The sequence below is a fragment of the Pholcus phalangioides genome, unplaced genomic scaffold (assembly GCF_987345545.1).
Source record: "Pholcus phalangioides strain wild (caught in Gottingen) unplaced genomic scaffold, Ppha-v1.0 ptg000022l_1, whole genome shotgun sequence".
NCBI classification, from domain to species: Eukaryota; Metazoa; Arthropoda; class Arachnida; order Araneae; family Pholcidae; genus Pholcus; species Pholcus phalangioides.
The window spans coordinates 2262645-2289426 of NW_028301615.1; the positions used below are offsets into that span (position 1 = coordinate 2262645).

Here is a 26782-nt window from a genome sequence, read left to right on the forward strand (position 1 = left end):
ACTAGTTATATTTATGACAAATTACATGATAATTACGACTATCATAATTACAGTCAAATATATTCACCTCATATATTCTTCAAACATGTACGTTTTTTTATAAACGATTGTATTTGAATACATTTTCACCCATTAGTGAATTTTCAGCAATTTTAGTAATATTTGTCAACTTTACTTGCCTTTCATAATTTTCGGCTGTAATTTGCAACTTTACTTGCCTTTCACACTTGTTTAGGCTATAACTGGCAAATTTACTTGCTTTTGTCGATTTTTTAGCTATAATTGGCTCCTTTACTTGACCGGATATCTTTCGCGGGCCAGATGGAGCCTCTTGGCGGGCCGCATTTGGATTTCGGGCAGGAGGTTGTGCACCCCTTATAAAAATAATGCATGCTTATAAAATGATCAGATGCCTATCGTCTATTGCGTTACGAAATCACCATGATCTAAAGGAAAACAAAAACTGCTCTATTCTAGACATAATAGATGGATCCGGCACTACATCAGAGACCTTAGATCGATGTATAGGTATAAGTTGTTTTTTGTAGCTCAATGAATGATAACTACGATGGGAGAAACCGAATGTCTATAATCGAGAAGTAATATGAGCAAACTCACTCATGGGGGAACAAAAGATTCAATTCATCCACATGGATGGGATTAGAAGGAAAAAATGCTTTTAACGACTAGAGAACATATATTGGCATCTAGTTTCTCCGAGTACCAGGATGATCTATATGCGCAAAAATATGCATCTACTTATATTACCACTATAGCAAAATGTGTCCCCAGGCGCCTATAAAAGTACGAACTAGTCATCCATCTTTAAGCGAGGAACAGGTTTGCTGCTTAGGGTTGCGCCTCGAAGTTGAGAACCGCAGAAAACAAATTTCAGCCATTTCAACAGCATCATAGTCCCAGGGCAGTGACAGGGCTTAGGCCCCTCCTCTCAATTTTCATATTTATTGTCAAAAACCATTGTGCAAGATCTTATCGTTGAAGTCCCTATGCAAATACGGTCATCGTGCCATAACCGGATGGAACTCCTGTGTCGAGATGGCCCCTGGTGTCCTGTAAAGTACACGTAAATTCACAATTTAAAAGTGGACGAGGTGACCTATCATTGTTTACTGATAAAAGAAGACTGTTGAAGAAAGCGATAAGGGATAGTAAAAAGGAAGTTGAATATAGGTTGGCAGATAACATTGGCTCCGACCCAAAATAATTTTTCGATAAGTCAATAATGGATGTAAGGGGACAGTTGGCCCCCTCTGGATAGGAGGCTCTAGGGTAGAGAGCAATGTAGGCATGTGTAGTGCTTTCAATGACTTTTTCGCGTCGGTTTTTAATGGAGATAATAATGGATATATTCGATATACGGGTGTTGCATGGGGTAATAAAACCCTCAACGATATTCAAGTAGAAGACGTGGAGGTCCTAAATTTTCTAAGAAATGTATGTGCAAGCAAAGCACCAGATGATATCTATCCCAGGGTCCTCAGGGAATGTGCTAATGAATTGTTGGGGCCAGTCGCACAGATATACAGGAGTATTGTTGCTGAGGGTATCGTCCCAAGAGATTGGAAACTTGCTAACGTTGTTCCGATATTTAAGAAGGGTAGTAAAGAAGCGGTGTCAAATTATCGTCCAGTGAGTTGGACGAGCTCCCTCTCGAAAATTTTGGAAATTATCATCAAAAGGCAGTTTGTGAAGTGGATAGACGAGAATAATGTATTGTCGGATAATCAGCATGGGTTCAGGAAGGGGAAGTCGTGTGTAACTAACCTCCTTTGCTTCTATGATCACGTGACAGGCTTTGGGTAAGAGCAAAAATGTAGACGTTGTTTACCTTGATTTCCAGAAGGCATTCGATCGGGTCCAACATGGCAAACTCTTGAAGCGTTTACACGAGATTGGGATTGGGGGCAACTTGTTGAATTGGATAGAATCGTGGTTAAGAGATAGGTCGCAACGAGTTATGGCGAACGGGGAATTCTCTGGTTGAACAGACGTCACAAGTGGAGTTCCTCAGGGAAGTGTCCTTGGCCCCATACTTTTTTAACTTTTTATCGATAAACTCGATCAGGGTATCGATGGGATTACTAGCAAATTCGCAGATGATGTGAAGCTAATGGGGGTAATCGGGAATGAAAGCGATAGGGAGTTGCTCCAGACCAACTTAAACAGGATGGCAGCATGGGCAAATGAATGGAGCATGACGTTTAGCGTTGATAAGTGCATGGTCGCTCATTTTGGTTCGAACAACCCACGGTTCTCTTACGAGTTGAATGGTGTCACTATCCCGGATGCAACTAGGGTCACCGACTTGGGAATTCTCATTGACGAGCGACTTAGGTTTTCTGAACATTGTTCAGTGGGGGTCAAAAAAGCAAATAGAATGCTTGGTCTCATTTTCAAAAAGATCTATTCGCGTTCTCCTAAAGTCATTCTTCCGCTTTTTCGAGGATTAGTTCGTCCTGGACTGGAGTATGCTGTAAGGTTTTGGAGACCATACCTACAGAGGGACATAGACTTGGTTGAAGTGGTGCAGAGAAGAGATACGCGTGTCCTTATTGGCACACAGGGCTTGAGTTATGAAGAGAGACTTCATTTTTTGAATATGTTTACATTGGATGAACGCAGGTATGATCGAGGAGATATGATCGAAGTGTTCAAAATTTTCAATGGGACGGACCATGAACTTTTAGTACACCGCCAATCGACTGCTTTTACTAGGGGACACCAGTATAGATTGATGAGGGACAATGCAAGGTTATGGTGTCGCAGGGAATTTTTCTCTAATATGGTTAATAAATGGAATAGCTTACCCCCGGAGGTAGTAAATTGTAACAATTGACGTTTAAAAATAAATACGATAAACATGTTGGGGTAAATCATGAAGCTATCCATTCTCAGAATAAGACAACCATAAGTATTCTTTATGGGCATTGTATAAATATTTTATCATGTGTATATATTGTTTATAATTTGTGTTTTAACACAAAAAACACCCAATTAAAAATTGGGTTGCTGTTTTTTTGAAATATATGACATCCATATTTTTATGAGCATCTTTTTATCAGCCGCCTCGTTGAGCATTTTGCCTGTTGTGGTGTTGTATTTGTAATTTCAAGAAGCCCTAATTCTGGTAGATAAAAAATTTCCAAAATAACATCATTCAACTTAAATTTTCCTTGTGAAACTGAAATGTCATTCGAACCAGAAGTTCATGAAAATTCGATGTGAAAAAATGTAATGTTGAAATCTGAGTTGAATCATCCAAATAGTGTCGTATTTAAAAAAAATCGAACCATCTCAAGACAAAATAAAGAACAGCTTAACGAGTATCAGTTACGTTTTCTTGGGGAGAAAACGGTTCCGTGGCGTTTGCTCATGAGGAACCCTAAAGAAAACTCACGGAACCTCCAAGGCTCCTCAAAACACCAGTTGGAAACCCATGACTTAGAGGGACTTTAATGAGAAAAATATTTTGTACCTTTGAATCTCGGTTAGTACAAACCACGAATAAAAATGTCCGTTGGTGACAGACCGAAATTGTGACGAGAAATAAGTTCACTAACCACAAAAATACAGCTCCAACCAATCATCGCATTGGTATGGCTAAAATTAAACCCTGGCTCCACCGGTATGTATACGAAGCCATCAAGTGGTCCTGAAGGTCTCTTTATTCGACATCGTCAAAAACAACCCGAAACTAGTGAACGAGTTGCTTTAGGTCATGGATATTACTCTTTTATACTATGCTTTCAATTCTTATTAATGAAACCACCTCGTAAATGGTGCCGTTACGCCCATCATATAAAATTTTCAAAGAACAAGGGAAAAACCCGTATGATAACCAAATTGTGGCATTCTAACATGGCAAATTGTTAAAACATGGCACCAATTTCTCCATTACTTACATCAAAAAAGGAGAAAAGATCATACATGGTACGAGCTCGAAGTCCAATTAACCTCCATCAACACCGAATAATATTAATCCTTTCACTATTCCCTACGTGGGAACCTTCATTTCGAACCAGTAATTATAAAAAGGGTGGTTTTTAATGTAAATTACAACGACCGAATGAAATTATTATAGCCCGAGAAAGTGCTCATATGCATATGAATTGAATGCTTATAAAATTAATCTCATTCCCGCATTAATCACTTTAATGCTAAATATTATTTGCCTAGTGAAAATGAATCCGTAAAAGAAATTGTATTCAATTGAAATTATTTTATTAGGGAAATGAATATGGCGGTCAAATGCGGTAATCGTAAATTGTATACGTCAGCTGAAATCTAGGTAATACGCACAAGAAAATAAACGTTTCTGGTAATTGGAAAACTCGACCATACGCAAACAGTCACGACTAATGAAAGCATCTCCGCCCGTGTGATTACACAACACAATTACTCCACTGTCTCCGAGTAATATTTATGCCTATTTAGGCAAAAAAAAACGCGGAAACAAGTTTCTACCTCTTCTTCGAACTTATACGTGACGCTACACGCGTAACGAATCATTCCAATGGCGTAATTTCGCCATACCCTGGCCACACTGTTTTACCTACGCAATCTTGCCTTATTATGCACTCGGACTAACTAATAATGTTATGTTGTACTCTATCGGAGTCCAATTACGTGCTCGGCTTTCCATAAAAAAAATCTCAAGGCTCTTATTTCATGACTCTTTGGCCTATGAAATATTATCCTTCGAAAGAGAAAGGTAATATCTGCCTCAACTTTCAATTACCATCCAAAAAAATATCCATTGATATTTATAGTTATGGATAGATATCACGATTCAGCTATATCCGAACAAAATGCCATTTCCAGCGCACTTGTCCACCAAAGACCGGAGGGTCGCCATATTCTGGAGCCCTACAAATCCTTGATCAAGTTCTAGGATTGCGTATAGCCCATTTCCTCCAATTGGCCTGTTTCAATTAGCACTCTCCCGAGGACTTCTTAGTCCAACACCGAGGTGCCCAAGCACAAAACCCTCCGAAAAATGACGTAATTCGTATTTTCATACTATTTCTTCTAGAACTTTCCGATGATACCTCAGCAGCCTCTTTAGGACGCTCGGACAGAGACGACTTTAGGACTATATGACCCATGCAGGCAAGTGAGGTACCGCTGTATGAAGGGTGCCAAATCAGGGGGGGAAATAAAAACATACAGAAAATTTGGGGAAATTTTTTCATCCGTACAAATTTCAAAGTTTATATGTATTTCATGGAATTTGTGCAGAAAACTAATTTGATACATACGCATGGAGTATACAAACCAGCAACTATTCAGGTTAGCTTAACTGGTGGGCCGTATACGCTGGAGGAGCACCACGGAAAATATTTCTCGTACGGACGTGAATTTGGTCTCGAGCCGCCCCTGCGACCGAGAGTTCATCAAGTTTCGAAAACTACTGCCCGCAATGGTAAAATGGTTGGGCGCTTTCCTATATACAGTATGTTTCTCCCTCCCCTCTTGTCAACTTTGATACAGCTCCAATGACGCAAGAGTAATTAGAGAACTCGACAGAACCATTTTGATCCATTGACACAATTCAGATGCGGATTCCGAGAGTCGCCAAAAACTCCATATGTTTATGAAGAGGCCACGCATTATCTATTCTTATGTAATTTATCCAAGCAAACTTATAAGAGATTAGGTCATATACAGTTAATGAGGAAGAGAATAATTCAATGATGCAGATGCGTAATCATTTATGCCTCATTGAAGCGATGCCAAAAAGTGCCGTAGCGAATAATCTTGAAACTCACGTAAATAAATTTGACAGATCAGGGGGGTAGATAACCCACGACTTTTTCAAAAATTAAAAGCAATTCTAAATTTTTTAGTAAAGAAATCTAAATTTTTGTACGACTTACAAGCTATCAATACTATGCAGCGGAATCCCAATTACACTTATCCCAGCGGGCACTTAAAAACTGAAACAGGGCCTCTGTGTTCAGGGCGTCCCATAAATTCGTATATAGTTGAAAATTCATAAAAATTGAAAGGAAAATCTAAATTGAATACGGTTTGCGAAAAAAATTGACAAAAGTAATTTTTGAAAAACACCGAAATTACGAAAAAAAACTTCAAGTTTTTGTCGATAGAGAGCGTTCTGCGAAAGCAAATCACTGGAAATATGAAAGTTAGTCCTATAAAATGCTTATTGTGCAATTAACAGCTCATTTGTGAATTTCTGTTACTAATTGCAGGTTTTCGTTGCGATGGTGACACATCGGTGGATAAAGCACTATTGGTAAAGTTTGGTAAAGTTATTTTACCTCAACCGCAAATCACCGGCTGAAGCTTTACAAACGTTTCGGACACAGAAGAGACGGTTCAGGTCCAATCAGGTCATTTCATGCAGCGCCTTCTATTTTCAAATTTGAACTAAATTTTCCCAAAAAATAAAATCTTCGTGAAAATTTTTTTCGCAAACCGCATTCAAATGCAAAAATTCAAGAATTTAAGGAATTGGTTTACGAGCTATTTACGAATCTATGGGACACCCTGTATTTCGATCCCATGGTCTCCATTATTGAAAATTTTCACTATATTTGGTATAATAAGCTTTGATCATACTATAATTCGGTGACGACTTAATGTTTTAGTGTCATTTTCATTTGAAAAAAATAACACAAATACACTCACTTCGCCGACGTGCGGTTTGCCATCCACCGTGTGTTCCGAACCACATGTCTCTGCGTCACCCCAGTGGCAGTGGAACTGAACCAGCTCGTAGTTATGCTGCAAAGGTCCGCCAGATAAACCTTAAAAAAAAAAGACCACAATGAAAAAGTCGCTTATAAAGTTCCTGAGCCGTACGCATCCCTTAACAGTACTGGGGAATTTCTAGAGCAAACTTCGTAAGCCAGTTAATTCAGTGGTTCTTAAAGTACGCGTCGCGGCGAGCTGGTAACGATGAATGTCTATTCGTTGCTTTGAAGTGGGTTTTTAGACTACTGTAGGGAGCCGCAGTTGGAAAAAGTTTAAGAACCACCGACTTAATGATGAAACTGATGAGCTTTCACCAAACATAAATGGCACGACACCGATGTGTACTCAAGGCTACTCACCGGCAACTCCTTCTTGGACATCGACCCGCCAACCTTGCCCCGAGTTGAGAATGCTCTTGCTGATGCCGGCCGATCCATAACTCCTGGACAGAGGTAGATCCTTCACTTCGTTTGAAGATTGTGCAGCTGGTGTCTTGATATCGACTGGAGATTGGTTATCGCCACCGGCTTCTGGATACTTCTCGTGCCAGGTTGAAGGCCCTTAGTGTAGAAATACATGTGTTTAACATGAAAAATATTAACGCATGAAAGACACGTATGCTCCTTGTCAAAACGTATTTGTTATATTAAACAAATTCAGATTTTGAGATAAATATTTGCTTCATTAAACTTGCTGCTTAAAATGCAATTAAGGATCCGAAAAGTTTGAAACGTCATTTTTGATGATTTTTTTTTTTTTTATAAAAGCCCCATTTCTTGTTAATTTCAAAACAGGCTTTATTCTAGACGGGTTTTCTCAGACCAATAATATCCAGAAAAAGTTTGCTGGACTTATGCCGAGGTGAACTCGGAAAGAAAAATCTGGTCTCGGGCACAACGAGTTCATAATATACAGAAAATACTCATTTCCTTGAGGCTTTGCTTAGATGACGCTTAGAACAGAATTTACGCTTACAAAGTTGAGTATTTTATACACGATATTTGTTGGATGGAATTTCATAAAATTCACACGTTTTACCACAGATTTGAGTAGCTTATGAGCATACCCTACAATCTCCTTTAAATTTTGGTTCATAACCTGCATCATCATTAGCCGAATATACAGAGATATGTGAATTCGACTTGGGTAGAACCGAAAATAGCCACGTATCTTCGGGATACGATTTTTCATACAAAGACGTTGGTTAACTAGGACCAAAATTTATGAAAAACACCCGTTTCTTACTATAGCTCTACCACTGTGGTCCTTCTTACGGGGGTACACTTACAATTTTTGTTTCATAAAATCTATCTGTAACTACATTCATGTCTCTTAAAAATAATGCTGTATTACCTAAAACTTAAACATGAAAAATCACTTGTTAAGCACTTTGAATTTATAATAAAAAATACTTTGGAAATGAGTCCCTCGTGTTTGAAGGCAAGTCCCTTTCACTCGATGGTTATTGAAAATTGCAGACCAAGTACATTGTCGATAATGAGCATCACAAAAAAACGAATTTTTAAGACAGTTTTAAATTTAAAACTGGCAATAATCCTGGACTTGAATAATGAAATTGATATCTGCTATTTTTGCAGAGGTCACAAAGCCTTGAGATTCTATTTCTAAATAACAGCAAAGCCTAAACTTCATATACCCTAGCCCAGTGTTTCTCAAATTGTGCGTCGTGGCTCGTAGGGGCGTCGTCAGCTTTTGTCAGGGACGTCGAGGAGAGCTAGAGATTTCATTTGTGCCTGGTTTATGCTTTAAAGCGATTCTTTTATAAGTGTGAAAATATTTGCTAAAACTATTCTGGGGAGCCGCAGGTGAACCATGAATTGGACAAGGGAGTCGCAAAAGTTTGCGAACCACTGCCCTAGCCCATAAGAAATCCATTTTCATTATATATGTTTTTCTGAAAGAATATATAAAGTGATAACCAATTATTTTTATAATTTCAGAAATAAACCCGTGATTATGCTTGAATTTCAGAAAGTGCAGTTTCCGTGGAAAATCACGTAACTCGAGGTAGCGTATGGGCATTACTGTACTGTGAAAATAAAAACATTTCTTTTGCGGAATTTTTTGAATTAGTGTTGTTCACGAATGTTGCCGAAAATTGCACATGAAAACGATTTTCCATAGAAAATGGCATAAGTGGTCCAAAATTTGTTTTCACCATTTTGAAACACTTTCTATACAAAAAAAATTAAGTTCACTGCAGTAGCATTCTATAGAAACTTGCTAATAAAAAGATAGTCCGATACCTTAACGCCTACGATATATTTTTTGCAAAAACGCCTACGGATTCCAGGATTTACGGTGAAAATAAAATAACGAACGCCATTTTCGTGCGGAGACGTCAGACTCCATCAAGTATGCAGTCACGGTAATATAACGCGCGATATTGCGACATTTTTTTTTCTCCGCCAGCTGATACAAGACATGTGCAAATGTAGTATAAAAAAAACCGAGACGCTCCTCAAGGACGAGGTGTGACATCTCTTATTAAGGATAGAAGACATCTTTTTTTCGCTTTTACGTTACCAATAAAATGGGTAGTAGTCTTCATATAACTAGTGTTATCGACAATAAATCTTCAGGTTACGAGATATAGCCTTGCGTACTAACGCGTTCGACGCACACCAATCAAGGCTGCTATCACCGGTACCGTCATTGCATTTTATAATATTAAATATTAACGGTTCATAATTATTTTTTCGTGCAATTCACTTTGAAGAAACACCATCGAATAGCTTTCAATTGGCGTATGACCCCGCAAGTGAAAATTTCGTTCATTAGCATTCTTTAAAATTTCATTGCTGGAGGGTTGTTTGTAGCGTTAATGTGGGAAAAATATAGATGCTGGTGGAGATGCAGACAAGTCTTTGGAAAATAAAATTTTTGAAAATTTTTACAAATTCTCAAAAAAGCTGAAGATAATACGCAGAAGTATGTATATTGCCGGTAACACATATAATAACCAGTTTATCATATTTTCCTTAACATAATTCAAATAATTTTTAACGAGAACGTATCTTTCATACAATTTACAAATTTTGCTACTTTTTTTTATTTGGGTCCTTCAGAAACAACTCCCCGTGCTAATTTTGCTACTTTGAGAAAGAAATATCGTAATATAGAAATATTGTAAATATTTCAATGGCGTATAACCCGCGTGAGAAATTTTTTTTATCACGCAATGTTCAAATATTTAGGAATTGAGGGATTGTCTATCAGGTTTTTTTTTGGAAAAAAAATTGAGCATTGAAATGTCGATTTTCCGACATGCATCTAAATCTTCAAAAACAAATATTATTCGAAATATTTAATGGCCATGCACAATACGTTCGTGAGACGTAATCCTTTGCCAATGTATTATTCAGTATATAACAATGCTAAAACAATGAGCAAATTATTTTCTCATCCAAGCTCTCGGGGATCTGTGAACCCCCTGCCCTAATCAATTCAACGGGGCTTAATTGTTCGTACGTATGCGTGAAAGCATATTTATAGTATTTAAATGTGACTAAATTGAAATGCTAACGGACTACATAAGCAACGGGAAACCCTTCAGCGGTCGGAACTTTCCACAGGCCCTTCTATAGTTAGTTTATAGAGTGAAAAGTCAAAAAATGAGAATTGTCCCGGGCCAGAGCAGCGTTATCCCCACCCATGGGGGAGGGGTCAGCCTATGCGGGAGAGGTATTTTCCTTGGTAACGCGTATAAGGTTCATAAACATGTTGCAAATTCATTTCCTAGACAAGGTTTTACGATTTTCTTGAATTAAATTGCAACTTGATTCATTGATTTTTCTTCTCGCACCTATAGAACTTTTTTTCTAAAGTAGTATTTATTTCTATACCAACTTTGCAAGGAAGAAGAATCGGCAAATATATGAAACGCAGCGGTACATACCCCGCAATAAGAAATTATGATGTTTCTCTTACGTATTAATTCACGAATCGGGCGCGGAAAATATAGTATATGGTACGAACATTCAGATTCCGCAAGTCGGCGCTGTTACGGATTAGTTAAAAAAAACTTTAAATTCAGGTTTTTAACAGATCCATAACGGCGCCGAATAGAATCGTAAACCAGCATGTACTATGTTCGTACTCTAACGCAGAGATTACACAATAAAAGTTTGATAAAAAAGATATTTTACAAAACTTGGAACCCCAATATAACTATTGGTTAACCGATAAGCTTATATATTGATTGCTAAAAAAATTTTAAAGCCTGAAAAATGCAAAGTTTATTAGTATAATCCCTGCTTTATTCACGAATCATGCGTAGGGAAAATACTGAAAATACGCAATGGTAAACTTCAAAATTATTATTTCTACTAAATTTTCGATCAAGATCTTATTCCTCATATGCAAATCAGTATTATTGACTGATCAGGACAATTATCGCAAACTGATTTTTCTGAGCGCAGAACAGCATTGTGAAGAAACACTGTCGGGGGAAGAAACATTTCATAGTAATTTTGTGCATTCTGATTCGTAAAAGGAATTTTTTTAAAGCCGATTCGAATCGGCTAGAAAAAGATTACCCCAAGCCCCCCCATGAAAAATGAACCCTGACCAGCAGAACTGAAAGATGTGGTGACTGCCAAGCAGCATCAATGTCACAGAGATCCGAATCTACATTATGAATTATTGTAAATGCTAAGAGTATTCTTACCTAAAATTCCATTATTTTCCACATGTTATACAAAAGCACTTTTTCAAATCAAAATTCAACAAAATCCGCATAAAACTTAATCAACTCAAATCAGATCCATAAACTGACCTTTATCAAATAAATCGCTGAATACTAGTATTAAAATAAATTCAAAAATACCAGAGAAAAAAAATTAAACATCAATTTTTTAAAATTAATAAATTCTAATGTTTCAGAGCGATATCTTAAATTCCTCCGATATAAAATTTAAAAACCGGCTTACCATTATGTTTCTCATATCCCCATTCGGCCATTGCGTGTTGTATATTCACAGGTAAGAGAGTTTTCAATGGGGCAGAGAGAGAGCCACAAGATCAGCTGAGAGAAGTGATCAGTCCAGAGAGAGATTGTCCCACATGCAAGGTGACCTGCTGCTGCTGCTGTTCAAATTTGGCTTCAACGAGGAGAGAGAGGGAAATATATATCTCTCTGACTGACTGTCCTCTCTCTCTTTTCCCTCTCTCCTTTTTTACTCTCTGACTCTCTCTCTCTCTGATCCTCGTGAATGTGTTGATGATGCTGCTCTTCTTCTTCCCGTCCCCACGTGATCGCGCATGCGCGATCGGCTAGAGCGGAAATCTCTTCTCTCTCTTTCGCATCCGCCCTCTCATCATCATCTTCCATCCTTTTTCCGGTTATAGTATCCAATATATAACGCGAAATTGAATGTCATCGTCAACTAACTTGTAAGCAACGCATCGGTTCGTAATCGAAACGATTATTGATACTTGGGGTCAGGGCCGGAACTACGGGTGGGGGGGTGTCAAAGGACGCAACTGCTCCTAACGGAAAAATTGAGAGGGTGGAAAATTTTAGGAGGGAACGAATACCTCTCAATATAATGAAATCATAAAATTTCACAATGATGGAGATGGCAAAATCATGTTTGCCTCCCTCGTAAAAATCCTAGCCCTGCTTGTCCTACACAATTTGGAGCCAAGATCTTCGCGGGCTCCCAAGTAGAGTTTTTCACGAACCCTCTATAGATAAATTTTAATAGTGTAAAAAATAGATTCCATTCCAGGGGTTCTGGACTAGAAAATTACGTTTAGTTACTTGGAAATAAGTAATAATATTTGTGTTTAAAACGGATATCTTGATCACGCTCAATATTTGATAATCGGCTAAATACAGGGTGTTCCCATAAATTCGTAAATAGTTTGAAAATTCATAAAAATTGAAGGAATAGGTATATTTGAATGCGGTGTTGCGGAAAAGGTTATCCTCACGAAGGGGGTAATTTTTTTTTTAGTGGAAAAAAATTAATTTGGATTTCTGTCTACAGAAGACGCAGCACGGAAACAAATTACTGAAATGTATCAGGGGTGTACGCAGAATTCTATAAAATGCAGAGTATGTATATACAGTCAAACCTCGTTAATGAGTCACTCTTGGGAGCGCAAAAATATGACTTTGCAAGCGGAGTGACTGGTTATGCGGAGTAAGACATAGCTGTGCCAATTCCTGCCTGAAGATAATTGGAACTTCCAAAAAGTGACCCGGTAAGCGGAGTGACGTGTTACCCGGGTGACGCACTAACGAGGTTTGACTGTATATATTATATAAGCTCATTTCTAAATTTTCCTGTTTCTTACGCTTACATAAGGTTTTTATTGTGGTGTTGACATTGGTGAATACAGCACTATTAGTGAAGTTGTTTTCCCTCAGACACGAATCTCCGGCTGGAGCTTTACGAAAGTTTCAGACACAGACGAAACTGAAGAAACGTTTAGGTCCAATCACTCCACCAGACTGGTTTCCTTGAACCTCTATATCGACAAAAATTTGAACCGTACTTTTTTTTTCTGTACCAAAATAATCTTCCTTCCGTGAGAACAATTTTTTTTCGCAAACCGCATTCAGATATACCAATTCCTTCAATTTTTATGAATTTAACGCTGAAACAGTTTATTTATTCATTTAAAAATACAAACTACAGGCAAAAGCCCAGTTACAGTTTGCATAAATGAATACAAGATAAAAACATATGTATATACAAAATTAAAAGTTTAAAAATATGCATCATCAGTATTACCGCATCTCAGAAATCGGTACAATGGGGAATTTTTCAAAACGTCAGAACGATATGGAGGAACATAAAAAAGATTACGGCATCTAAGATTGATTCGTGGGCAGTAAAAAGTAATAAAGAATTTATGGGACACCCTGTGTTTGCTCTCGTGATTGCATAGGTCGTTATTGGAAGCCAAAGCTCCTCGCCCTCATTCATGATGGTTGATTCCCGGCTCATGTGAATTTTTATAAAAGTGTGCGATCGGTGTTTTTTCTTCTTAGGCCGGTATTACACTATAAAAGTTTGATAAAATCCCTTTTATAAAACTTAAAAAATCCAACCAATAAGATTATTGGTTACATCCTAGAAAATGCAACCGGTGACCTTATTGGCTTTGACCTTTGAAAACCAAACACACCCCGCTTCCCATCTCATTGAGATATCGAAGCGTTCCTGGAGGATGGGTGTGTCTGGAAATTTTATTAAATATCCTCAGAATAAAATATTACATATAGATTGCACATATAAATTCACTTATAATCAATGTTCGTCAATGGACGTATCATAATATACGGAGGAAGAAATTAAAGAACTCCGAAAGGTATAACCGCCAGATCACGCTCATCTTATAGTAAAGAGTTGATTTGAAATCGTAGTATCGCCAAGACTAATTAAGATTGATTGTCTCTGGAATATAATCTCAATTTACAATTTGATTAGACATTCGTCAGTACAAAATGTCGATAGGCGCAACGTCGCCTGGCTCCCAGTAGATGAGTTTCAGTGACGAGGCCGCAGATCGTATATCCTAGTAGGGTCCGGGCGGAAGAACCTAGCTGGTACATAGTCGTCATCAGCACCTCGTTTACGCTTCGTGCCAACCCATTTGGTATGGATATGATGAAGATTTTTGTCCAGGAATTGGATCAGCTGGCGAAGTCGGCCGAAATTGACGGGGCTCTGAAGTATGCGTCGCTTCCAGCAAAGCTTTCCATTATCCGGAATGTGGCCGAAATGGAACTGTTTAGTGTGCGGGCAGGAACACAGATAATGCTGTAATGTCCCGACTTGACCACAACGACACTTGTCATTGTTTGACTTTTTAAAACGTTCTAAATATACTGGTAACGGACCATGCTCTGTAACCATAATAATCTTTTCGCGCGACCAAATGAAAGGATGCCAGCGAACATGCCGTTGGATTCTGTATGCGTCTTTCGGGACGTTATGATCCCACTGTGCTTGCCACTTTCTCAACAGCTCACTCTTTAATTGGTATTTGACGTGGCTGCGTGGCAGTAAGTGTTGTTCCTCTGTGGTCGAACTAGTGGCATCCTTGGCCAGCGATCAGCCATCTCATTACCTGTAATTCCTGTGTGAGATTTAACCCATATTATACGGATCGAATGATGGGAGCAAAGTAGCTGTCGGATCCTACGAATATCCTGATGTGTTGAGCGGGGATCGCAGATAGCTTGAAGACAAGAAGCGCTATCTGAATGTATGACCACCGGGGAGCTTTGTTGCGAGGCCCAGATGACCGCATTCAAGATTGCATACGCCTCCGCTTGGAATACACTTGCGCCCTGTGTCAGACGACTACTCCAAGTCTCTTTAACTACATCCGATGAATCGGATTAGGCTTATTGGCTGTATTTTTCAAGTTTTATAAAAGGACTTTTACCAAACTTTTATAGTGTAATACAGGCCTTACTCCAAAAAAGTTCAGATTTTGCATTTATTTAGATTTCGCGAAATCAATTACTGTCCGCCGCTCCACTCCATCTCAAAATACCGGTATTCTCTATAAATTGGGGGAAAGGTTTAAAAAGGCCAAGGTTCAGCTAAAGATGAAGGCCTGAAAAATAATTTAGACGAGGGGGGCAAGCGGCGGAGAACACAAACGGTCTGTCATTTACCAACAACATCCTACGCTAATGCTAGTCCCATTTTGTCGGGGGGGGGGGAAGAGAACTCCAATAAAAACTCTACGATGGGAAGCTTACGTTTAGACATCAATTTGCGAAGAACAGTGGTCCCCCAACGCGGTGTCTGAGGATACCTCTGGGCCAACCACCGATTTCTTTAGCGAATGATAACGACCAATATGTTTACCAATGTTTTCTAACGGGGGTATTCCCACGTGAAAAATAATAATTTCCAGCAGTAATAACTGATCTGCGGTCTGGGCTTTCGTCGTGAGGATCCAGGTTCGAACCCCCTTTGGCAAGACACTGGTGGTCGACTGAAGTTGGTTCTTGAACTTCGAGGCACGTATGCGACCCGGCCTCCCATTTGCTAAAGTCTCTTTGCAGTCAGACATTCAACGAGATACTTACATAATGTGAAAATCCAAGCATTTGCCATTTTCACTTCCAAATATAGTGGGCAGATGGCAGCACCAGTAGAACGCGAAACATGCATGATTCTGACAACATAAATGCGTTAACCCTTTATATCCTTATGGTACTTCAAAGTACCAAGTTAGATAATTTGTTTTAAACTTACTAATTGTTTCAAAAACGTTGTTTTTCTTTGTCTTTAATTAGAACTAAAATGACCTACCAAATAATTTACATAATTATTAATTATTATCATTACATTTATATTTTTATTTATTATAATTTTCTTCTTATTCTACTTTTCACAATGTAAGGGCCGCTCATAACAACACATTCCGGCATGTACCAACGCGTAAGAAATTCCTCGGAGGAATTTTTGTGGAGGTGTGTGTACGGTTTAGTAGTAGTAATGACTTCTGCCGTAGTGGTCGAGTGATCATAGTGACGGGGACTCGCATCGCGAAGACCCGAAACCGACCATGACCCCCCCCCCCCGCTCTGCCCCCATAAGGGATATAAGCTGATCACCTAGACGGTTTGGGCCATGGTGGAAGAGCGCAGCGATGTCTGGAGCACTAAGCACCGAAAGACCACCAGCGGGCAAGAACACACAGTTCAGCACAAAGTTGAGGTCACATGGGCAGGTGCATGCGTACGTCACCAGTAAACCTCACGTATTATAGATATATATATTATATATAACATATACAGGGTGGGCAAAAAGTCCGTAGAAACTTTAAAAATTCATAACCAGAATAACCGAAATAAAAAACGTTTTGCAGGGTTAGTATTGCTAGATCACTTGAACATTTTTAAGACAGGAAAAAAAATAACTCAAAAACAGCTTATAGGTGGCGCTGACGTACACAAGTCAAAGAAAAGATACTCAAATAGCGAACAGAATGCCTCCAAATCCTTTATTACAGCAGTACGTGTTCCACATGACCACCACCACCAGAGGGGATAACACATTGCAGGCGAGTCACACAAATCCAGCAACGGCAGAGTGTAGCGAGTCCACTTACACGGTTTACAACGGTGAACTGATTGTGGATTAGGCGCGCAAGTTCTTATAACCGTCTCATTTGCATATTTCCACCGAAGTCGCTCATACCAGTGCCACCTATCGGCGGTTTTTGCGAGTTATTTTTTGTCCAACCTTAAAAATTCCCGTGACCTAGCGATGCAAACACTGCAAACCATTTTTTATTTCGGTTATTTTTCCGGTTTTTATTCATTTTTAAAGTTTCTAAGGACTTCGCCTACCCTGTACATAGAAACATATACATATGATTGTGTATACACACTCACACACCTCACTCGGTAATAAGTTGCCATGGCGATAGACCAGAGTTGTGCTCGGCTTGAAAGAAAAATAGTTAGGAATGAAAAATAGCGGAAACTAGGAAGCTTAAGGACAGATACATGGTGAGGATCTCGCATAAGCTGTGATCAACCAGTTGTGACTATTTTAAACATTGCACTCAAATGTGAGACAATGGGGGGATTCCTAATTCAAGAATGATTTTATCCGCCGGTGGTGGACGCCAAATTACTTTTGACACTTCAGGACGACTTGGTGCGCCTTGGAAGATTGATTGTATGCTCTCACTATAGATATAAATAAACTAGTATGTTCCCCTTCGTTGGGGAGTGAAAAATGCTCCTTCAAATTTTAGGTGGTATTTCTTTATTCTTCACTGATAAAGAAAAACATTTCCCCTCTTTTCACAAAACTACGCCTTAAAATTTTGGAGAGGAGTGAAGTTACTCTTCAAAATTACTTTCCGGATAACACTGTGTAAGAAGAACAATGAGCCGATATTGCTGTAGATATTCAATAGAACAAGTTTCTACGCAACTGGCAAGCGGATTATTCCTCGCCTTGGTGAAAAGGAGCACTCACTTGCTCATTATTCCATTTATGGATGCTGCTAGGGGTTAAAGGTCGCTGCCCATATCCCCACACAAACAAAAAACGAGTTGAATCGAAATATTTAAATCCTGGAAATGGGTGCGTCTCCAGCCAAAACCATCTGTAGCAGAAAGCCTCCGCGAGAAGCTCGTGACGTCACTGAAGAAGTCCATTTCACCTACAGTCATTGTATATACTGCAAAAAAAGGTAAAGATATCGCATGCGTTGTCCTGCTATATCCATTGACTACAGGTGAAATGGACTTCAGTGACGTCAAAGTTTCGCGCGGGGGCCTTTTGCTATAAGATGGTGTTGCTCCAGTCCACGGGGAGGATATTCACTAAATCGTATGTAATACAAACATTATCATGTCCCTTATTTTACGAAATCCATTTCCGTATTCCCAGTTATAGAACCGGAGGCACGAATGGCAAGATGCTCGTCTGCCACCATGAAATCTACCGTCAAGTCCGCAGGTTCGATCCCAGGAAAAGACATAGATACGTTCTTTCCCAACGAAACATGAGAACACCGATAGATGGCACCTTCTCAATGTTCATTGGCAACGTCCCCTCCGTACTCAAGGCGAGTGCGGAAGTATGTGTCAGAACTTTCTCTAGAGACTCAACTCGATCGGTAGTAAATTATTATACGGCGATATGCCCGGAGTTGGTGTGCGGTAAAGTAGTAGTTGTAGGACCGATGTTCGGTTATGACGCGGAACCGTACTTTCCTAGAGCCGCAACTAGAGGGGAAAATTCTAATCTCGTGTCCCGGGCACCCGATTCTTCCTTTCCCTCTTTCTGATCACGGGGTGCTCTAATGTATATTTTTATTTCTAGTTACGCCGCTGCATGCAGAGGCATCTTTACGATAGAAGAAAGTGATGGGATTAGGGGTCATCTCTACAGGCCGGCTATAGAATATCAAGTTTAGATGGTAAGTTTAAATATAGTTGATCAATAAAACTTTGACTACAACGAGAGGAGACTGGCAAAATTTGTATAGCACTACATGCATATTCCCTGACAACCGTGATATAATGCAGGACTTCACTGTTTTTTAAGTAGGTGCTGCCTCAGTTCAAAGTCTAGATCCATTCTTTGTGTTTGTATCCTGAATTGAAAATTTTTTCGCGGCGTATACACCAAAGGTGCAGCTTAAATTCCCGGACCTTCTTTTTCCTCTTCGGTTATTTTCTGAGATACAGCCTATACACCGCAGTAGGCATCTCCCCAAATTTATGGGTTTTCTATTATTACATCGGTACCTTCAGACATGTTAAAATTTTTCTCCCAATCAGCTTAATTGATCGAAACTAAAGGTATAAGATGCCATGATAATCTCAATTACGTCCACCGTAATAATGTACAACCATCATCACTTCCTAACCACTCAAGGTGGCGATATCTCTTCAAAAGAAGCTCGTCCAAGGTTAATGGTAGACCTGTTGAATATTGCAAGAAATCTTATACAATAGCATTTGCGTGCTAGTGGTTGATTCTCAAAGCCATTGTTTTTTCACTTGTTTGTGGACAGACACCCCGCGCTCCTTGTGTTGTTTGTTTCTTTTCTTAATGAGGGAAACACGTTCGGGTACGTCCAAGGTCTTCCAGAGGCGCGAAAATAATGTCGAAATCTCGTGTATTCTCTTCTCAAAAATCGTTATACACAGGTATACATTATATATTTCTTACTGCACAAAACAAAGACAAAAATAGAAAGGCACCTTTCGTGGGAGTTGGTGTCTGTCTCATTGTTCTGAGATTTCTTAGATTTTTTCTGGATGGGCAATAAAAAAAAAACCAAGTAGACGTACACACCAATTCATAGGTTTCCAACTGGTATTCTGCTGAACTCCTGGGTTCTGTGAGAATCTTTCTAGGATTCCACACTATCATAAGCTGCAAAATATTGATGTTGCAAGAAAAATTGGAGAAATATTCACTTTTAGTTCCCGTGCAACAGTTTTGTAACAATAAAGGATTCTACGGGAACTAATCCGTTAGACAGAGAGTCTCTCTCTCTCTCACACACACACAATCAGTATATTCAATCAAACTCAATTCAGTAAATTCAATCAGTACATTCATCTCACACGGAAACACACAAAAGCAAAAAATAGAGGTGAAATTCAATTATTTAAAATGCAATTTAATAAAAATGACAACAGTTGGCTTCTTATCACCCCTCGCGCTTCTTAGCAATATTTATGAAAAATTTCTTTTCACTTTCTCACACACTCTAGCTCTCTCTCCTTTTTCTTTTTTGTGCTGTATCTGATCTGTAGCCTCAAAATATACCTTTAAAGTCACCTTAATCTGAATGTGTTGTTTGAATGACGTCACTGTAGGGTTGTGCGATATTTTAAATTCATTCTTGACCTCATGGCCTCAATTGTCGTTCAAAATATTAATACAGCCGTCTCTGTATAACGACCCACGTTATTGCGACTATTCCATTACAATGACCAGTAGAATAAGTCTGAAAATTGCCCTATGGCGATACATGACTGGAGTTTGTGTAAAGTCCCAAATGTTTTTCCTATTTCGACTATCATGTTTTTCTTCCGATATAACAACGACCCAATAAAACGTCCGTTTTCGACGGGACGATGGAGGGTCATTATAACGAGCATCGACTGTATTTACAATTCTTTTTTTGAGTGACCCATAATACTTTCGCCGGGGATTTTTTTTATATTTCTATGCATATCTGAATTATAGTAGTACTTTTGTCAAATCTTTTTGAAGACGTCACCTTGGGACCCTTTCCTTGTAGGCTAAGTCAACGAAGTTGGTGTAACATAACTAATATTACTAAACCGCACATGCACCTCGTAAACATTCCTATGAGGAACTTATAACGAATTGGAACATGTCGGAATATAACGTGTGTCATACACGTTATATTCCGACACTGCATTTCCGATGCACTTCCGATTCTGCACTTAACGTGAAATTTGGTTTTGAGTACTGCCACATGATTTTCGAATTCGGAAGCAAATAGCTCGGCAGGTTATTTTGCCTGTATTCAGCGTGAATTTTTTTCAAATAGGGAGGACAAATTGTCCTCTCTAGAGAGACTTTTTTGAATGGGAGATCGGCTCGCATTCGCGCTTTAAAGTTAGAAAACTTCATGAAAACCAACTTCAGCTGATCACCACTATGCCGTCAGTGTCCTCACAATGCCCACACGACACATTAGTAAAGTTCCGCTTTGTCCATACATAACCTATAAATAACGTTTTACCATACATAATAACTGCTTTCTTCAAGACATCGCTAATGGTTCCGCGAGAAATATTGATAATAATAACTAATGAGGTTTTCGCAGCAATCGTCTTCACCGACGAAATCTTCAGTTTGTTTCTTACGAGCACCATAGTGCTCAATTAAGTAGTCCAAGAGCAGTGCCATCTTAACGCATGGGCCCAACCGGGAACTACCCGAGGACCTCAAGAGAAGATGGGGCCTCACAAAAATGAGGTCCGGTTGAAATGTTCCAGAATTTACCACGTAGATAGGAAAACTCAGGAAAAGTACTTGGCCCGGGAGGCCCATGATGTTCTTAAGGCGGCCCCGTCCAAGAGTACTCGATGCGTATTAACAATTTCTAGAACCCCTTAATACACGTCGTCTTAACAATTTCATACTTATGATCGAGCTTTTATATCACTCCCATTCATGCAATTTCAAGGATCACCATTATACGGATTTGAGTTGCTCTTCTCCTGGTGATGATGATGGGAAGATATTCAGCTGTCGACTGGTTTCACGATGGTCCACGGGATGACTTTAGTGGAAAAATATTCACATACTTCTCTGAACAATGGCAAGCAACTAGTGAATTCTAATACAGAGCAGCCAACCCCGATGATCCACAAGTAGTTTTTTTGGCAAGTACCCCAACTTAAAGGCGCCGCGCCAGTAAGATCCAGCTTTTTTCCCTGCGAGCACACACACACACAAACCCATAACATTTTAATAACACATTCAACAGGGCATTCATTCTCAGCTTATTCTGGAGATAGATGGCAGCACAAACACACATACTTCTTTAGATATAGATTTCCAACTGGTGTTCCAAGAAACCCCGGGATACCGCGAAAGCTGCATTTTTTTTTTTTTACTTCCGCGGAATCAAACGTCAAAAATGGTGCCGTTTCAAAAAATGCAGAACATTTACAAGACTACTGAAAAGAAATAATCTCAGTAATTTTCCTTTCCTGGCCTTGTCGTCTCGGACTGAACACATCTGAACCATGGAAATTATTTCAAGGAAGGCATTGCACGGCAGTATTTCTTCTTCAAATTATTCTCCACGTTAAAAACAAAGCTGATGGGGAAATTCTTCTTGCGTCCATCACTGTTATGTGAATAAACGCAGTGAAAATTTTGAGTCTTCACACCCCAGATAACATAAAGGTGCTTTCACTAACCCTCCAAAATTAGTTTGGATTCCGTGGATTTCCGCCTCGTAATCATCAAGGATTCCGCGGAACAGCTTCATGACCACTAAGGGTTCCAGGAGAGCTTTCACGTTGAAAACCTCTGCCCTAAATCATCTACATCGGCGGACCTGTGCGTGGGAATTTCCTGCAGGTCCGCGAAACATTTCGCCAAATTCTTAAAGCCGCTACATAACTCCGGAAATCCCACGCTGTGTATGTGTGGCATTCACAAATTATTCGATAGTCTCGTACGATACGATCTTTTTTATGCTATGCTGCACCAGTTTGAAGTTTCTTCTACGCTTACATGTTGGGAAGAGTTTATACTAGATTTCTAAAGAAGTTACTAAAAATACGCAAATATTGACTTGGCTATCTTGTTAGACAAGAGCTTGATGGTTGCCACCCAATTGCCATTTAACTTTTTCAGTACTACATTATGAAAAAATTAAATAATTAACCATGTAAAATTTTTGGTAGGTCATTTTAGTTCTAACTAAGCTGTAAAAATCAAAAAAAGAAAAATTAGTATGCAGCAAAATTAACTGACGCGGTACCGTTAGCACTCTGCACACTTACAATAAAAATAAAAAATACAAATATATTGAATAATATACAGTTACAGGAGGAATATTTATTCACTTCACCACGAAGAAAACGACAATTTGTTTCATTACATTTGTAAAGGGGCACTTTGGGGGTCCAGATATACATAGTATACAAACGTGTAATGCAGTAAACACTTGTACACGGGTGAAACATCTAATTGACTTTTATTAATTAATCTTATTTTTCGCAAATAAATACCAATGGCGTTACTAACAACTTGGATTTCGAAAATATATCAAGAACAGTATAAATCTGGTGGTCTATGACGATGGTAGGCCTCCCGATACAACGATAATCCCTATTAGATTTTTTTTTTTTTTTTTTTTTTTTTTTAGGATTTTTCTTTTACAGTCCACCGAATATGGATTTTCATTCGAGATTTCGTTTATTAGTTCTAAAAATAAAAATACACACTCAAATTATACATTAACATTAATTGAATTTGAGTTTGTTCATATATTCAATCTAAGCCCCACCATTTACTGGCGGTACTTATAAGTACCAGTCACACAAATTTGCTTCGTATTTGAAACATAGGTATTATTTCACAAACATTATGACGTGAACCGAAATATGGATCAATAATGATTAAACAATATGATGCATTCACCCCAACTATTTCTTTAGTATTCCTCCTCCTCTTCAAAGTTTCAGTTATAACTGCTGTATAATGACCACCGCGAAAGTTAATTTTTATTCATATAGATCTTCGTCGTATTTAAAAACTAGTAGTCCCACACTTTGATACGATCTGATAATCATCATAAAATAGTTTCATACAGCTTTCTTATGTCAAAATCCCGACTCTCAACAACGTATGCAGGGGTCTTCATCCTTTCTCGAGTCGCGGGCACTGCCTATACCCATCATCAAACAGAGAGCACCCCTTACGGCAACTTTGACATACTAATGCCTGAAAGCTACATAATTGTAATGCTTGAATATAATTTTTACAGCATGTTAAATTGGAACGTTGATCGAGCGCTCGCGAGCACGAAACAGAACACAAGCATTGAGCAATCTTGTTTGCTCGCGAGCAACAGGTGGAAGATAACAGAACGTATGTAAGGGGTGTTGTGGGGGATGAAAGTTAGTGGTACTTAGTGCCGTCAGAACTGAAAGGAATAAATGTTCAACCAATTCATCGCATATTGCTTACACCGGGATCACACTGTAAAAGTTTGATAAAAGATCTTTTGGAAAACGAAAAATCAAATGATAGACAAATAATGTAACCAATATGCTGATTGGTAGCATTTTTCAAGTTTTGTAAAAGAACTTTCCTAAAACTTTTATAACGTAATGCTGGCCTGCTTTAAAAAAAATGAATGAAGACCATGCACCAAAAATTTGCTTTCTCGAAGTCTGCCGGCACAGACTCGGAAAACTAGACAAATTCATTCCAGTCCCTTTTGGATAACTGCGGTTGATCTGATATCTGGCTCTGGCTCACGCATAAGCGTACGCATAATTTTCTCGTGTGGAGCATTTTCAATTTTTTTTCTCTCGGGGGTGGTTACGTTTTTTCCTAAAAAATAACACTATAATCTCGACTTTGCGTTCGCCAATAGGCTCACCATCCTCTTTGTGTGGCTCACTGTAGCAGTTATACCAGTGTTGATCGACTGAAATCAGTTTTCTGTGGTTCCCAACTTCAAGACGCGAATGCGAGCCGATCTTTTTTTTAGTCTCGCCACAGAGAGCAACGACGGCAGAATTATTCAATAATAGAATTTCACTCATATTTATTTAAAATTGATGGCAGCACTTCACATAATAAGTATTACACAGAAACAAACTTCACGTTAGGTTCACAACACGTACACGCACGTGGCAACATCCAAATCAATTCGTTAGAAATTCCGCAGAGGAATGTGGACGAGGTGCGTGTTTGGTATAGCAGTAGTTAGCAGTTTTAACATCTCTTACTAATATCACTCTCCAAGAAGAGAGATCTGGACCGACCGCTTCAACATCACACATTCCAGTTTGCAGTTAATTTTGAATTTACACTTTCCTTGCAATCACAACTTCTCTTCAATCTCCCTTTGGCAGTTCGTAGGAATATGGCTAAGCTACGTCTTTATCCTTTTATGCTCTACTCGACCAAAAGTATGTTGCATATATTTAACAACGATGAACCTTTTCAGTTTTGCAATCAACTAAATAGTCATAATGATTTTTACCACCTACTAAAGGAATGCCTTTGAAAGGCCAAAAAAAGTGCATACTCGCGTTTCTAAATACCCCTTCGCCATAACCATTCCCGATCAAATTTTTATCTTATTTTTATATAACAACCCCCTCTCTTTTATCTGCACTTTTTCCCGATTTATCGAGGAAGTATGGAAAATTCATATTTTTCTTACAATACAGCAGTTTTGATTCCTCCCCCCTCACTGTTCTCATTTGTTCGCCATCCTTGTCGGTGCGCCAAGATAACATATTTGAAATATGCATGGGAAAAATTTATATATTTGGATGCGAGAATGTAGATCATACATAATGTTTTCTTCTGAGATTAAATTTCATTGTATTTACATATGTGTTTTGTGTATATATCAAAAATTTCAATTTCCAGCAAATATTTGTACTTGTTATCCACTTATTGTATTGACAGGCACGATTGTGTAAATAATTGAAGTTTCAGTTTTCACAGTATGTATATTAAACGTGTGGTTTCGTGGGGGGACATGTGATTAGTTGTGCATTGCTTGTGGGGTGAGAAGAATGCTTTTTTTAAATTTCTATTTATCTGAAGGAAAAAAAATGTCTCAACCGTGTCAGCAATAAAAACCAAACAGCCTTGTCAGCCTACTGGAAAGTATATTCACGAACCAAGAGCTTTGATTGTAAACATCACCAGTAGAAAAGCTCCAGTACAATAATTCTGACGTATGGTTTAACTATAATTATCATGATGCTAATCATTGAATCATAAAGTGTTCAACTAACACCATCTATAGTGGAAGGCCCCCGTGCGAAGCTTTGACGTCACTGAAGAAGTTATTTAACCTGTATCCATTTGGATATAGCAGGCCGACGCACGCGATATATTTACCTTTTTTTTGTAGTATATCCAATGACTATAGGTGAAATAACTTCAGGGACGTCACGAGCTTTGCACGGAGGTTTCTGTTATAGATGGTTTTGGTTCAACTGAGTTGTCGGTGAATATCTCCTGACTACGAAATAAAAAGCATTCATCGTCAATGGTTTAAGTCAGCACCATGACCCCAAGGGTAGGGCTTCAGCTCGGGGGCCCGGGACAAATCTTATTACATTTTTTTTTTAACACTATAAATTCCCAATAGGGGGGGGGGGCCCCATCAAAGATCTGTCTGAGGAACCTGGCTTCAGGATGTGAGCACCGAAATACTCGCGGGGAAAGAAAAATTTTTATTCCCACATATTAAATGTGCCCTCCAACCCTCTCCTTCCCCCCCCCCCCGATAAGGATGCACATTTTTTTTTTACCCGCATCCGGACCATTTCAGTGACGGATAATACGTATGTACCAGTAACGTGATTTCACTGCGGGCTTGGGACGAAAATAATAATAAAACCCTTTAAAAAAGTGAATAATACGTACATATTGTATTTAATTTCACACACACACAAAACGATCAGTACAAACTTGAATATAAGGCCAGCCCAGGCAGTGGCGACATTGAAAACAGCGTCCTTCAAGTTGTACCTTTTCCAAAATCCTTTGATAGTCATCAGATGAAAACAAGCCTTCGATAAAAGCTTTTCTGTAACGACGCTTCATATTTTCAATTATGCCCTGATCCATAGGCTGGATAAGTGGGAGGAAAAGAGACATGTTATTTTGCCATCACTTTTGAGTTCTCAAGAGGGGTGTGTCAGCGCATTCCCCATTAGCAGCAGTGCTTCCTACGGCCGTGTGAGCTCTAACTTGAGGCACGAAAACTTTGTGGAACCATTCTGAAACAGTTGTTTGGTCCGTCCAAGCACTTT

General features: G+C 38.9%; 1 protein-coding gene across 3 annotated transcripts in view; it reads right to left on the reverse strand.

Annotated features, from left to right (window-relative positions):
- LOC149069326 (carbonic anhydrase 1-like) overlaps positions 1–26782 on the reverse strand; it is a 43336-nt gene that overhangs the window by 8543 nt on the left and 8011 nt on the right. For 2 of the 3 annotated variants that reach the window (XM_089249932.1, XM_089249934.1), the window contains exons 2-3: positions 7098–7298; positions 6673–6791 (exon numbers count right to left, since the gene is read on the reverse strand). In XM_089249932.1, coding sequence (XP_089106058.1) covers positions 6673–6791; positions 7098–7298 — 320 coding nt within the window. Of the gene's footprint in view, positions 1–6672; positions 6792–7097; positions 7299–11690; positions 11977–26782 lie in introns of those variants that run through there. The other variant, XM_089249935.1, reaches the window with a different exon arrangement.